We start from the raw sequence: 13,292 nt of genomic DNA, 5'->3' as shown, positions 1-13,292 counted from the left end.
CATCAAAGCAGAACGTATTTTGCATGATCTGTTTGGGTTTCCTGTTCAGCTTGAGGTCTCATGAGCATGAACCAGCGAAGGTTTCCTGGAGACTTCGGGATGAATTTGAATACGCCCAGGCTCTGGAGTCTCCTAAAAGGGTCACCTTGGGTGTATCTCTTACCATTTCTGAGCCTCAGTTTCCTCATTCACCTGCCTTGTCATGTGACTCCTGAGAGGATTGTTATGAGATAATGGGCTAAAAAAATCTTTCTACAGGCAAAAGCTTTGGACCGTGCTCTACCATTGTTAGTTGCATGGTTTCAGATGTTCTTGGCATGTTTCTTACTCTTAAGAAACATTTAGCCCTTAATCTTACCGCTACCTTATCAGGCAACAGTTTTCTAAAGACACTCATTTTCAGTAAAAGTTTGATCACCTTTCCCAGATATAACAGGGTTTTGATTTCAACCACCATAATCCATTTTGCTTAGCAGTGGTCTCAGTCCTGGCTGTGCCTTGGAACCACCTGGGAACACTGACAGCATACAGATTCCTGGGCCCCAGCGCAGGCAACTAGGGCAGAGTTTCTAGAGGTAAGGCCTGGGCCATGCCCAGTTTAGGAACCCTCCTGGGTGATTCTGCTCTATAGCTGGGTTGAGTACCATAAGGGATCACGAACAAAACCTGTAGCAAACAGACCTATTTCCCTCCATGGATCCTTATTTACCCAAAAGTGGTACAAATAAGGAAAAGTTGCTTAGTAGGAAAGGAACTTTCCTGCTACATCAACTCTAGCAGCATCTTCCATCTAAATGAGGCTTTGCTGGTTATTGTAATAACCACCATAGAAGCCATTCATTTTTCAGCCAATTTAGATAAAGTGTACCCCCTTTCTCCCCCCAGTTTTCCTTCTTGAAGAGATTCTGTAGTAGTTCAGGATCTAAAGTGAAGCCAAGCCCGTTCCTCCCACTTCTTGGTCCTAAGCAAGCCCTCTGTCTTCTATAGGAACATATAGGTAGCCACTGGGTTGGGAATATGAAATATACAGCACCAGAGCTAACAAGCAAAGCTGGGGGATGAACTTTTCAGGCAAGGACACCACAGTGAAGAAACGCGTGGGGAGTTGGCTGAGGGGGGACTGTAAGTGCCGGAAAGATGCTCACAGGATTATGCTAATTAAGGATTAAAGATTGGCCCTCTGGAGCCGAAGGAAGGAGTGCATAGGTCTCAGTGAGTAAAACAAGTTGCCTTGTTCATTGGTCAGGAAAGTCTTCAAAGTCAGGTCCACGAAGGGTCTGTATTCCTGGAGTCACTTGGTGTTTATAGTTCTTAAACAGCTTCAGCTGGAATGGAGAGTTGGCGTGAAACCCGTGGGCAAGTCCTCCTCTAAGGGAGAAGAATATCCCTTTCTTGATGACTTTACCAGGACCCCTCCCAGCCAGGCTAGGGAGGGACCATTCCTGCAGGTGCCTCTCCTCAGATGTGCTGAGCCTGCACACATCCCTGCCTGGGGTGTCAGCACGTGACCTTCTCCTTTCCTCTCAGGTCAAGCACGAGCTGAGAGTCTTGTTTTTGAATAAAGATGCAGGAAAAAAGGGGAGCACTTTCTCACTTTTTCATTCAGGCTGTAGGAGTCTCATCCTTCTAAATCCCAGAACTCCAGAAGTTTTATTGTTAGGAAGACAGAATATCACATCTTTTTCAATTTTTTTCTTCCACCAATTGCATTTTTGTAAATGGGCACAATGAAACAACCATAAATGCAGAGAGCACCTTTCGAAAACAAAACAAAACAAAAGCAGTCCCTTGTAGGCAGCTGGCCCCGTTTGTCTTTTCATCAATCTCCTTTAGTTTATGTCCATTTTTGCATTTCAAGAACAAACGTTAAACTTTTGCTATTATATTTTTTTCTTTCTCCAACACTTCATGGCCTGAGTACAGTTTTTTTTTGTCTTCTGTGTATTTTTCAAGTTGTGATATAATTGACATATAATATTGTATTAGTTACAGGTAAACAAGTAATGATTTAACACTTGTATATATTATAAAATGATCACCACAATAAATCTAGTTAACCCATCACTACATATAGTTACAAGTTTTTTTTTTTCTTGTGCTGAGAACTTTTACGACCTACTCTCTTAACAACTTTCAAATATGCCATGCAGTATTATTAACCGTAGTCACCATGCCGTGTATTACATCCCCAGGACTTATCTGCACGTATTTTATAACTGAAAGTTTTGTCCTAAGGTACAAACTTTCATGTATTTTTAGCTGTCGTTTACAAATTTAGGTTCTTTGTTATCTAGATAATTTGCGTGTGTGTGTAACCTTCTGGGAATGCTGGCGGAAAATCTTGTGGGTTTTTTGTTTTTATTTTTTGCTATCAAAGGTCTCTCACCCACAGGCCAACAGCCACAGCTACAGCAAGCGCTCCATCAGTGTTTGTTGAATGACCACCTTTAGGAAGAGGCACTCTGTAATTCCTCCTGCAGCATTGCTGCTTTGTCTCTGAGCTGTGATGTTGTTCACTTTTTTTTTGAAAAATGTATTCATTATTTCAAACATTTATTTAACAAATAGTGAGTTTCTACCATGAATCAGACGTGAGGGAAACCCGGGCAAGAAACTTTTGTCATGTACTAATGTAACAAATAATTGAGTTTCCCTGAATCCTTAGTTTGTTTGTTTTTTATTGAGGTAAAATTCACATAACATGAAATTAATCTTTTGAAAGTGTATAATTCAGTGGCATTATTCAGATGAACCTCTGTTCATCCACAGTATGGTGCAACCATCACTTCCGTCTAGTTCTAAAGCATTTTCCTCACCTCCAAGGAGACCCCATACCCATTAAGCAGTCACTCCCCATCCCCCCCTTTCCCCAAGCCCCTGTGCAACCACTAATTCGCTTTCTGTCTCTTATGGATTGTTGTTTGCTCTTTGACTAGTAAATTTAAAATGAATGATGGTATTGCATTTTCTATGTGGTCACTTGCCTAAGAATTCTGGGCACTCCATCCGAGAGCAGCTTAGGTTATTCCCCTGCTCCTGGACCAGGAGGTTGTAGCGTGGAGCGGCGAGTGATTTTCCCCATTGTCAGTGGATAACCCTCTAGAGGTGAAGGCCAGTATGCTGGAGCCACTACCATCAGATGGCCAGAACATGCTTCCTGATGCCAGGATGCTCTTCCTAGGATGGTTGGTCCTGACGTTATACCACTGCCACATATCTACGGAGCGCGAATCAAAGGCGTGGAAGTGTTCTGTCCTCTGGACCCCCCGCCTCCCTATGAAGCTGTGGTGAGCCAGACAGACCAGCAGCAGGTACTGTCCATAGAGTTTCTCTTTGGTACATTGACGGCAAGTAGGAAAAGCAGCCACACAGAGAGCGGGGTGGGGAAGGGACCATGCCCTGTAGATCTTTTCAAGTTCACTCCAGTCCAGATGATGGTTGAGCTGAATATCAACAGACAGCCCTCTTTTTTCCTGTGTTGCAGGGATCTTCATTCCAAATGCCAGAAGGATCAGAAGCTGCCACCAGCCCTTTGGAACCGATCTGCATGCCAGTGATTCAAGGTAATAAATACATTATTGCTGCCCAAACTCATGATTCAATAGACTAAAAATGGTAAAATAATCATCTGTACGATATTTTGTTGGAGGTCAAATATTCTTGGAGCAAATGGTTCAAGCTATATCCTTTTTTCTGGGTATAAAAATATTATCAACTCTTAGGGCTTACAAGTAGGAAATAATATGTGAACAGAAATAAAGATATCTTTAGAATCTTTTATGAATAACCAGACTTTTCAGAAATGGATTACAGAGTTTTATTTGGTTTTCCTGTGTTTTCTGATCTAAGATTTTTTTTCTCCTGTTAAAATAAGATAAGCTCTTGTAAAGAGACAAAAAGAGTTTTACCTATTGCAGAGTGATTTGCTCATTTATAACCAAGGACCCAGGTCATACTGCCTTCACATGTACTGAATGCTGATTTGCAATCCCGCATTAAATACTAGAGTCCATTTACAGTTACCCTTGTAACTTAAGGGAACATTGTTACCGCTTTCTCTCTTTGGAGAGGTTTTAAATGGCCCAGAGAACTGTCCACAGGACAAAATTGCAAATGGTGATAAATAATGGATCAACTTTCAGCTATTTTAGGTGGAGGTAATTTTTCAGCAGCGCCATTTAGAATGGATTTCTGCTCTGTTCACCTTCCATCTTAAGTAGAATTATGCAGCAGTGTTCTGTTTCCTAAGTATGTTTTTAATTCTTCCATTTCTTAAAAAAGTTTCCCAAACCACGAGTCAGGCTCACAAGCGATGGGACTTTATTTTCCTGAACAGCAGTCATCCAGTTCCAGAGTGCTTTGATTCATTTAGTGGCCACTGGCTCTTTAACTTGGCTTTCCGGGAGTTTCCCAGCCTAGCCCGTAGACACACCCTCTGCTTGCATTTGGCCTGCAGCCCCAGGACAGCCACCCCGCCTGTACCCCCATCACCTTCCACCTAATCAAGGTCAACCTGAGTTGTCAGAAAGGGTAAAACGGCTAGGACCTTTCCAGCGCTTCATGAGGCTGCTCCACTGGAGAAGACGCCAAGCACCTTTAGGCATTTTAGCATGGCTTCTTTTTCTGCTCCTGGATTTAGAGCTTTTTGTTTGTTTGTTTTAGGTGTGGAGGGGTAGTTTGAGGAGGCAGCATTTCCCACGGTGCTGCAAGATAAAAACTTACTGGGCCCACAGCCTAAGCAAATATTATGAACTGTATTACCCTTGTCCCAGAAGGTTTGGGCTCACAGGTGTTTCCTGCCCAGCATGTTGAAGGTGCCAGCTGAACAGAAATGATTTCTGTTTCTCCTCTTTAAAAAAAAAAAATCAGGTGGGGACATTCCTAACACACCTGGAGAAGAAAGTGCATCCATTTCAACTCCCAGCTCCAACCAGCTATGTCCAGCGAGGAACCGGAGAGCTCTCCAGCCCCCGAGGACAAGATCCAAGAGTGACCCTGTGCTTCATCACTCTGCAGAGAGAGGTGATGTCATTTCCCAAGTTCTTCGCGGGGCGCTGTGCTTGTTCGCCTATAGGTGCCCAGTGGCTCTGGCCACCCAAGGCCCTGGGGTTCAAGAGAGAGCTTGGAGGGGGGCTGATAGGTCTTGGGAAAATCAGGTATTCTGCATGCACGTTAAGGATAGACATCTACCATGTCTTTTAAGGCTGGTGAGAATTTTTCTTGTCAAGTCATTGTCATCAGAAGCGTTTGGTTGCACGTGATACTGTGCTGGGTACCACACGAAGAAGACCGTGCAAACCTAGTTCTGATTCCTAGATGCTCCCAGTCCTGTGGGAATGAACATTCTCTCTCCAGGAAAAACTCAAAGGGGTGTATTTTTTACCGCCCTCTTCTGAAATTCAACACTAGTTATCTTTTTACTGTGTATGAGTAGGTTGAATTATTTAAGTCTGACCTTGCTTTAAGAACTTTGGGTAGAGTGAAGCTCTCACACTCCATCTCTCTCCCTTTCTGTTTTGAGTTTGTTTGTGTATAGATGTTATTTGAATAATTTAAAAATTTAATAGTTACAATTTTTTTAATTAAAAAGAATTTTAAACTGAAAATGACATTGAATCTTCTTTTCTGAATATATGACTGCCTGATCTTCAAATACCTCTTCTTTGTAGAGAATTGTAAAAAAATAGAGGAAATAAAGGAAGAAAATGAAAGTCTGTAATCCCACCGGCACAGGCTTCTTTCGGTGACTTGTCCTAACAAGTTGCCTATGCTGTCTTCAAGCTCTGTGCAAATACAGCTTTGCAGACCCTCTGGTCCTGCTCTGTCCCGGGCCCCACGTCACCTCCTAGTTGTATTTTGCCCCCCTGACAGCCTGTGTTGTTTGCTACAGCTCTGGACTGACCGTGTGGGAGCCAGAGGGAACACTCCTCTTGTCTCTCCAGCGGCTTCTGAGCGGGGAGGAGTCCTGCCCCGGGACTGAGCGCCCTCTGGCCCCTCAGCTCCCTGGACCTGTCTTCACCATGGGGTTCTCTGCCCCACCTGGCAAGCTGAGGACTCGGGATGGCCACCTGCAGCTTCCACAGGAACTTGGCTATCTACACAGCTTAACGAGATCTTTCCAGAACCCGCTCCCCTTCTGCAGCGCTGCAGGGGCAAGGATGACACGTGTTTCCCCGTTGGAGTCCTCTGCTGTGGAAGGGACCAGGTCGCCTTCAAGCGACAGTGGAGTCCCTGACTCTGTCCTCACACATGAGTGTCTGTAGTGAGTGTTCCGCGAAGAGTCAGGTTCTCTGTGATGTGCACGTGGCAGCCGAGGAAGACGGCTGCCAACCCCTGTTTAGAACTCCTCATGCCTGCCTTTCTCCAGAGGAAAAGGAATGCTCCCCTTCCTCCACCTGTTTTCCCACCCGCTGCCTCCCTTCTTCCTTGAATATCTCAATTCCTGCTTGTCAGACCTTCACAGACTGAAATCTCCAGTGTCGTGTACACTGAAGGCTGCTGGCTGGCTTATGAACATGTGGAGACCAGGCCTGATTTCACTTCACCCATCTGCCAGTGCAGTAACGTTCTGCCCGTCCTTATACCCTTGCTGAAGTAGTAGTTGTGGAAATTAGCCTGTGGTGGATTTCCCAGGCCCTCTGTTGACTTCCAGAATGACGTGTACCTTTTCTGCACTAGATTTCTCTTTCTGTAATAGTCAGCCCTAGCGCCACCTCCCAGCCATGGTGTGACGTCGATCCTATAAGTCAGTACAGTACCCCTGAGGATGTTTAGGACAAAGGTACAGTCAATGTGAGCAGAGCATTCCATTCACCCCACAAGTCTCATCTCTCCTCAGTTCCTCTCTTCCCGTGGCTTCTTCATCCTCTCCCCAGAACATTCTTCCATCAGTCAACTGTGTTTTTTCTGCCTGCCCAAACCATCCCTATATATTGGTGATCACCCCCATGAAACCATTGCTCCATCATGATTTGCATTCTGGATGCTCTTCTCTGTCATCTCTCTTTACCTTGATGGTTGCGTTTTATGTGGCACAATAAAATATTTGGGGGACGTGTCCTATTGAAATTACACTTCAAGGAGTAAGCTCGTGTCATAGGTGTTGGGGTTTTTTTTTCTTTTGTTTCTTCCTGCAAGAGGAAAAGCAAGATGTGCATGGCCGTCAGCATTTGTCACATGTTTTCCACATGGAATTTAGTGGTTTATGCTGTTTCAAGTACAGATGTATGTTCACGGGGCTTGGCCAAAAGGTGCGTGTTGTTTGTCTCTGCCCACAGCTGTCCCCGTGCTCAGCTGTGAAGCCGCGACTCAGACTGAGGGAAGACCAGACCTGGCTGCGGTGACCTTGAGAAGAGGGTTGAGATCCCGGGCTTCGAGATGCAGACCGAGGTCTTTAATAGATTACAAATCTTACATGGACACCAAGTTGCTGGTGGCGAGGTTCCTGGAGCAGTCCTCCTGCAGCATGACCCCGGACATCCATGAACTTGTAGAAAACATTAAATCTGTTTTGAAGTCCGATGAGGAATACATGGAGGAAGCCATCACAAGTGCCAGTTTTCTAGAACAGGTAGTTTTATTATTAATATCAGGCATGAATCCGATGACTTGTTTCCATAGCAGCTGAAGCGGCTTCTCTGGTTTCCTGTCGAAGGCACAGAAAGTCCATGGTCACTGTATCAAGGGGAATGGGGATAGGAGGTGTGGGGAAGGAGAGGAGGAAGTTGCGTGCTTTCTTTTCACATGTGACATTGCCACAGCCTTCTTGGCTCAAAAGAAGAGAAACCGATTTTTCCGAGATATGGAAGCATGCTTGGAAAAAGAAAAGGGAGCAGCTCAGGGATGAAAGCAAGGGCTATGGGCAGTGTGGAGTACATTTAATATTCCATTTCCTAAGCTGAACGTTTCCCTTGATCTGGCATGTTTTTTCAGCCCTTTGACAATGATGGACATATGTGAATTTTAATACTGGCAAGATTCTGGGAGCCGTTCACGTTCCCATGAAATGTTTGGCAAGATTACCTAAGCTGATAGACTTAAAGGAACGAACATCTTTTCCCTTCCATTTATTAAAAAAACACACGGCAATCCCCAAACAAGTAGCCTGTGAAAAGATAAAACCGGGCACGTAAATATTCCGCTTGCGTGTCAGGTTTCTCGTCTTTAAAGTGAAGTGTTGGACTAGGTGGTCTCTACACCCGTATCTCTGAGTGAATGGAATTTCCCTCTGATGAGAAGTGGGAATGGGTTGCAGCTTTCCTCACCCACCTCTTTCAAAAGCAGCGTTTACCTTTTGGGTGTTTGCTCTGTAGCTCCATGTCTGTGGGGTGGCCGTTGGAGACCTCAGTGCACAGTGGCTCACGGGTGTTACTTGGCTGTGCCTGTGGGTATTACGTGCCCATCAAATACTTCTTGAGTGGAGTTGGCCTGATTCTCAGGGTCATTGCTAGATACTGGATCCTAGGTACGTTTTTCAGGCAGATTGAACAAATCCCCACCTCACTTTCCTTTCTGTTCCCCTTCCCACCTGCTGGCCTCTTCTTACAGAAGCCAGAAGCCAGATTCTGTCCCATCCCTCAGGGGACCGCGGGGAGCAGAACAGTCTGATTACTCGTGTGAAGAGGTACATGAACCGTGGGCCCTTTTGTTGTTTGCTTTCTAAAGAAGTGGTCAACCAGTAGTCCTAGGTCAGGCTCCAGTTGGTAGCCTGTGTAGGAGAGAGATTTACACGCACATGTCCCTGGTCTCCTCCAGATGTCATTCCCTGCCTCCTTCCCTCTGTTCACCCCAATTGCCTGAAAAACAGAAGCAAGTATTTGGAGCTGCCAAGTTCTGGTGAGGTAAGAGCTGGAGCATCTGCAGAGCTGTTGGTCTGGACCTTCTGCAAAGTCTTGCTTGACGGAAAGTAGCTTTGGGGAAAAAGAACAAGCACTTATAGTTCAACAGATGCTATCACTATAAATGTTTGAGAGGTCTTTGTGCACAGACTGGATCAAAGTTCACGTACAGGGACTGTTGCAGTAGACTCTGGGCCATCTGCCGGGGCTTCCAGAACTGGATCCCAGTGGTGAGGTATCATAATGCCACACCATCCCCCAGACAGAAGGAGGCAGGGACAAGGGCAAGGGAGCTTTTATTTCTGACTCTACCCAGCTTTGCACATTTTCACCTTCTCTAGTATTACTGGGATGTGTTTTTATATCCATTTTAATTTTTTACCAATATCCAAACCACTTGTCTTAACTTACCATGTAATAACAGTAGACATCTATGAATGTTGGAATTTTCTTCTTACTCAGGAAACAAAGACAGCCTTAAAGACAAATATAATAACAGAGTGTTAGAAAAATTGGATGTCCCATCTTTTGGGGGGATTAACCTTTTAATGACCTTAAAATCTCAGAATGGTGGAAACTAAACAAAAAGACATCCCAATGATCGTTCTGTGATGTTAGATGGTAGCAAAGCACTTGAGTTTTTCCCAACATGCTAACAGCAATATAGGTCATACAGACATGACTGTGTAATTTTAAAAACTGTATGTACACAGCAGTTCTCCTCTTATCAATCTCAGTTGGATCGGGGATTGCCCATTTTTGCTGTTATGTGATATATTTAAAGTTATGTATGTGCTGCATTGCAAAATAGATCTAGCAGTAGAAACATTCTTAACAGCTTTTACAAATAAATTGGCCTAGTTTTTATGTTGTTTATCATGTTTTTTCTTAATTGAAGAGTTATCAGATCAATTAGAAGCATCATTAGTTTTAGCTGACATTTTATAAACTTAAGCAGACCGGTGGTTTTACAATTTTCAAGTATATCGGGATCACCTGAGTTCTTGTTAAAAATACAGATGCCCAAGCCCTGTTCCAGATTCCCATGTCAGAATTGCTAGGGGGGAGCAGGGAATCTACTTTTCTGACAGGCTCCCCTCCCCTCTCGTGATGTGCAGACCCAGTGAGAATCAGTGGCTTAGACCACAGGGAAGTTGGGAAAAAAGTGATGAGAAGAATGTTAAATATAAAGCAGGAGATTGCAATAGACACATAGTTAAGCATGGTAGGTCTACAGCTGAAACAACGGAAAATTTGGGGTATTTCTTAGGAACTTCAGGAAAGAGGCAACATGTTAAGAGACTCTCTGGAATTCCAAGTGGGTTCCACCTTGGGAAAACACCCTTTTTTCCTTCCCAAGGCGACTAAACTAAATATTACATGGATAAATGTAGGAGGCAGGTCTGAGGACCACATCTGGTGAAGCTTAACCTCTTTGTCACCCTGTTTATTCTCCCAAAGATCATGGGCCCGATGCAGCCCAGCACTTCCAGGGCCCTCGTGCTGCCCTCGAGGAGACAGCCTGGCCTGCTGCACCTGCGGAGTTGCGGAGACCTGAGCACCTTTGTCCCCGCGGGGAGGCCGAGAGCCGAGAGGAGGCCCCGGCGAGCGGAGGCTGAGAGGCCACACAGCCTCATTGGCGTCATCCGAGAGACTGTCCTGTGAAGCTGCGGGGCCCGGGCTTCTGAGGAGCAAGAAGAAAGATGGGCCCTGGAAGGCACCCAGGGCCTCTGAGGGGATGGATCCCCTTCCTAACCCTGTAGTTTCTTGGCTGGGAATAGGGGTCCCCCTCTGGGTACTCCTCAGAAAGGAGGACACTCTGGAGAACATTTATTCCCGTTCTTTGGCTCCCCTTTCTGCCAGCCAAGGGCACTCGAGGGGGAATGATAAGTTATTCCGGACCCATTTGGCTTTTGGATGCGCCGAGCTGGAGGCCGTGAATGAAGCCGCATCTCCTCCTCTGCCCGGGTCTGCCCTGCTGTGGGCGGAAACGGCTCAGGATTCTGTGCCCGCCGCACCCCTCGCGGTTCCCTTCCTCACTGAGTTCTTTACCTGCTGGAAGGGCAGATCTGCTGGGCGGCTATTTATTTGCTGCCAAGTGAGAGTGGAACTGGCACGGAAGCAGGATGATTAACCCTGATATACTGCGATGGTCAAGCCTCATGTTAGGTCACTTTCAAATCACACTCTCTTTAGGAAAAAGAGGAAACTTGTTTGGTGACAAATTTTATTGAAAGACATTTAGGGAGAGGATTCTTGTTGATTCCATTTATTCATGCTTGCAAAACTAGAGACAGCTAAGGCAGAACTGAGAATAAAAGTGTTTACCTTGGACTTCCAGGCTCACTGTGCAACATTTGTTTATGCTTAGGTGGCCAGGCCTTACCTTACAATGGGTTTGGAACTTGCAACAGTGGTGGCCAGGGGGTCAGGTCCAGGCAGGCCACCAAAGCAGCTTAATCTCAAAAGCACCCAAGCCCCGTGGATAACAATGCATCCTTCATCCATTCAGTCAGTGCTTGGCTTCCCTGAGCTGCCTTCTCGTGGGGTCATGAGCAATAAATCAGTAAAGTGATTACAGATTGAGGATTAGTGCTAAGGAGGATGGGGCCATTAGAGAGGGCTTCTTTGAGGAAATGACATTTGAACTGGACTGGACTTTGAGGGTCAGGGAAGAGTGTTCCAGGCAGAGGGAACGGCCAGTGCAAGGACCACGGTAACTGCAGCCCCGAGCGAGGGGAGAGGTGAGAGGAGCCTCAGGCTAGATTTTTCTGCTAACAGTGAGATATGATGGAAGAGTTTGCAACAGAAGAGTGCAGATTTAATTATACTTCAGATGATCACCATGCCACGTGGGGACTAGTTTAGGTCAGGATATGGGATAAAGTGGCAGTGAGGAGCTAAACAAAGAGGCTGTACACTGTGAGGCTGGCTGTCCTTGTCGGGTACCGCCTGGGCTGCGGGTACTGTGCTGGGGGCTTGACAGTCTCATGTCACCCTCGCGACAGCCTAAGAGGTGGAAGCTGTGATTGTCCCCATTTTAAAGATGAGGAAAATGAGGTTCAGTACCTTGCCCAAGATCACTCACAAGTTAAGCGCTAGAGGTGCCATTCTCACCCAAGCCGCCCGTCTCCAGAAAGCACTCCATTCCTTGACCTCCCAAATAGTAGCAGTTTGCCATTTCATGTTTCTGTGAGAAAGTGGTTACTGAGACTTCTGGCTTGGTTCGTGGAAGCACAGACTACCCCAGCTCCAAGACAACAAGCAAGGCCAGAGTGGGAATTGGGGTGAGGTCAGGGCACTGAGTAAGGAAGAGGGGAAAGACCGGAGGCACGGAGCTGGGGTGCCTCTGTGTTCTGGAGGAACACAGAAACTGAGGGCATCACCTGATGCCCGTCAGCAGGAAGTGAAGACCTATCTCAGCTTTGAAGAATTGACCCTCAGCCTGGGGATACTCCCATGTGTTTCCATGGTCTGAAGGTATTGGTGAACTCAGAAAACTGACTTTTGTCTTCAAGGAATATTAAAGTAAAAAATATATATTATATATTACAATATATATTTGCCCTGGGAGGGAGCGTAGAGGCCATGCAATTCATCTCTCTATTTGCTGGGTGTAATATACTTTAAAAAATTATTTATTTTATTTTTATTCTTATTTTTAATTTAAAAAAATTTTTTTATTTTACTTTTTTATTGAAGTATAGTTGATTTACAATGTTGTGTTAATTTCAAGTGTATAGAAAAACGATTGTTATAGATTTTTTTTTAAAGATTTTTTTCTGTTGTGGACCATTTTTAAAGCCTTTGTTGAATCTGTTACAATATTGCTTCTGTTTTATGTTTCGGTGTTTTGGCCGTGAGGCCTGTGGGATCTTAGCTCCCCGACCAGGAATTGAACCCACACCTCCTGCATTGGAAGATGAAGTCTTAACCACTGGACCGCCAGGGAAGTCCCCTTTATTTATTTATTTATTCTTTTTTAGATTCTTTTCCCTTTTAGGTTATTATAAAATAGTGAGTATAGTTCCCTGTAATATACTGTAAAATACGTAGGCATTAATAATGTGCTATTTATGTGTATGTATAACTGAATGTACCACGGAGGGCAGCTCTTTCGCACTTAGAGCATCTTAAGAATCCAGTCCAGACGTGGTAACAAAACATCTCAAAGGTACTTATCAAAATTACACCAGAGGGCTTCCGTGGTGGCGCAGTGGTTGAGAGTCTGCCTGCCGATGCAGGGGACAGGGGTTCGTGCCCCGGTCCGGGAGGATCCCACATGCCGCGGAGCGGCTGGGCCCGTGGGCCATGGCCGCTGAGCCTGCGCGTCTGGAGCCTGTGCTCCGCAATGGGAGAGGCCACAGCAGTGAGAGGCCCACATACTGCAAATATAAATAAATAAATAAAATTACACCAGAAGGGCTTCCCTGGTGGTGCAGTGGTTGAGAGTCC

At 45.4% G+C, this 13,292-nt stretch overlaps 1 protein-coding gene across 3 annotated transcripts in view; it reads left to right on the top strand.

Moving 5' to 3' along the window:
- The window catches only part of ENTREP1 (endosomal transmembrane epsin interactor 1), a 60,600-nt gene extending 49,455 nt beyond the window's left edge, over positions 1-11,145 (top strand). For 2 of the 3 annotated variants that reach the window (XM_024734315.1, XM_024734314.1), the window contains exons 6-10: positions 3,182-3,311; positions 3,485-3,563; positions 4,870-5,022; positions 7,278-7,570; positions 10,299-11,145. In XM_024734315.1, coding sequence (XP_024590083.1) covers positions 3,182-3,311; positions 3,485-3,563; positions 4,870-5,022; positions 7,278-7,570; positions 10,299-10,502 — 859 coding nt within the window. In that variant the 3' untranslated portion in view covers positions 10,503-11,145. Of the gene's footprint in view, positions 1-3,181; positions 3,312-3,484; positions 3,564-4,869; positions 5,522-7,277; positions 7,571-10,298 lie in introns of those variants that run through there. The other variant, XM_024734316.1, reaches the window with a different exon arrangement.
- Positions 11,146-13,292: the final 2,147 nt, after the last annotated feature.

Source organism: Neophocaena asiaeorientalis, unplaced genomic scaffold (genome assembly GCF_003031525.2).
Source record: "Neophocaena asiaeorientalis asiaeorientalis breed wild unplaced genomic scaffold, Neophocaena_asiaeorientalis_V1.1 scaffold256, whole genome shotgun sequence".
NCBI lineage: Eukaryota > Metazoa > Chordata > Mammalia > Artiodactyla > Phocoenidae > Neophocaena > Neophocaena asiaeorientalis.
This window is presented reverse-complemented; position numbering and strand designations above follow the sequence as displayed.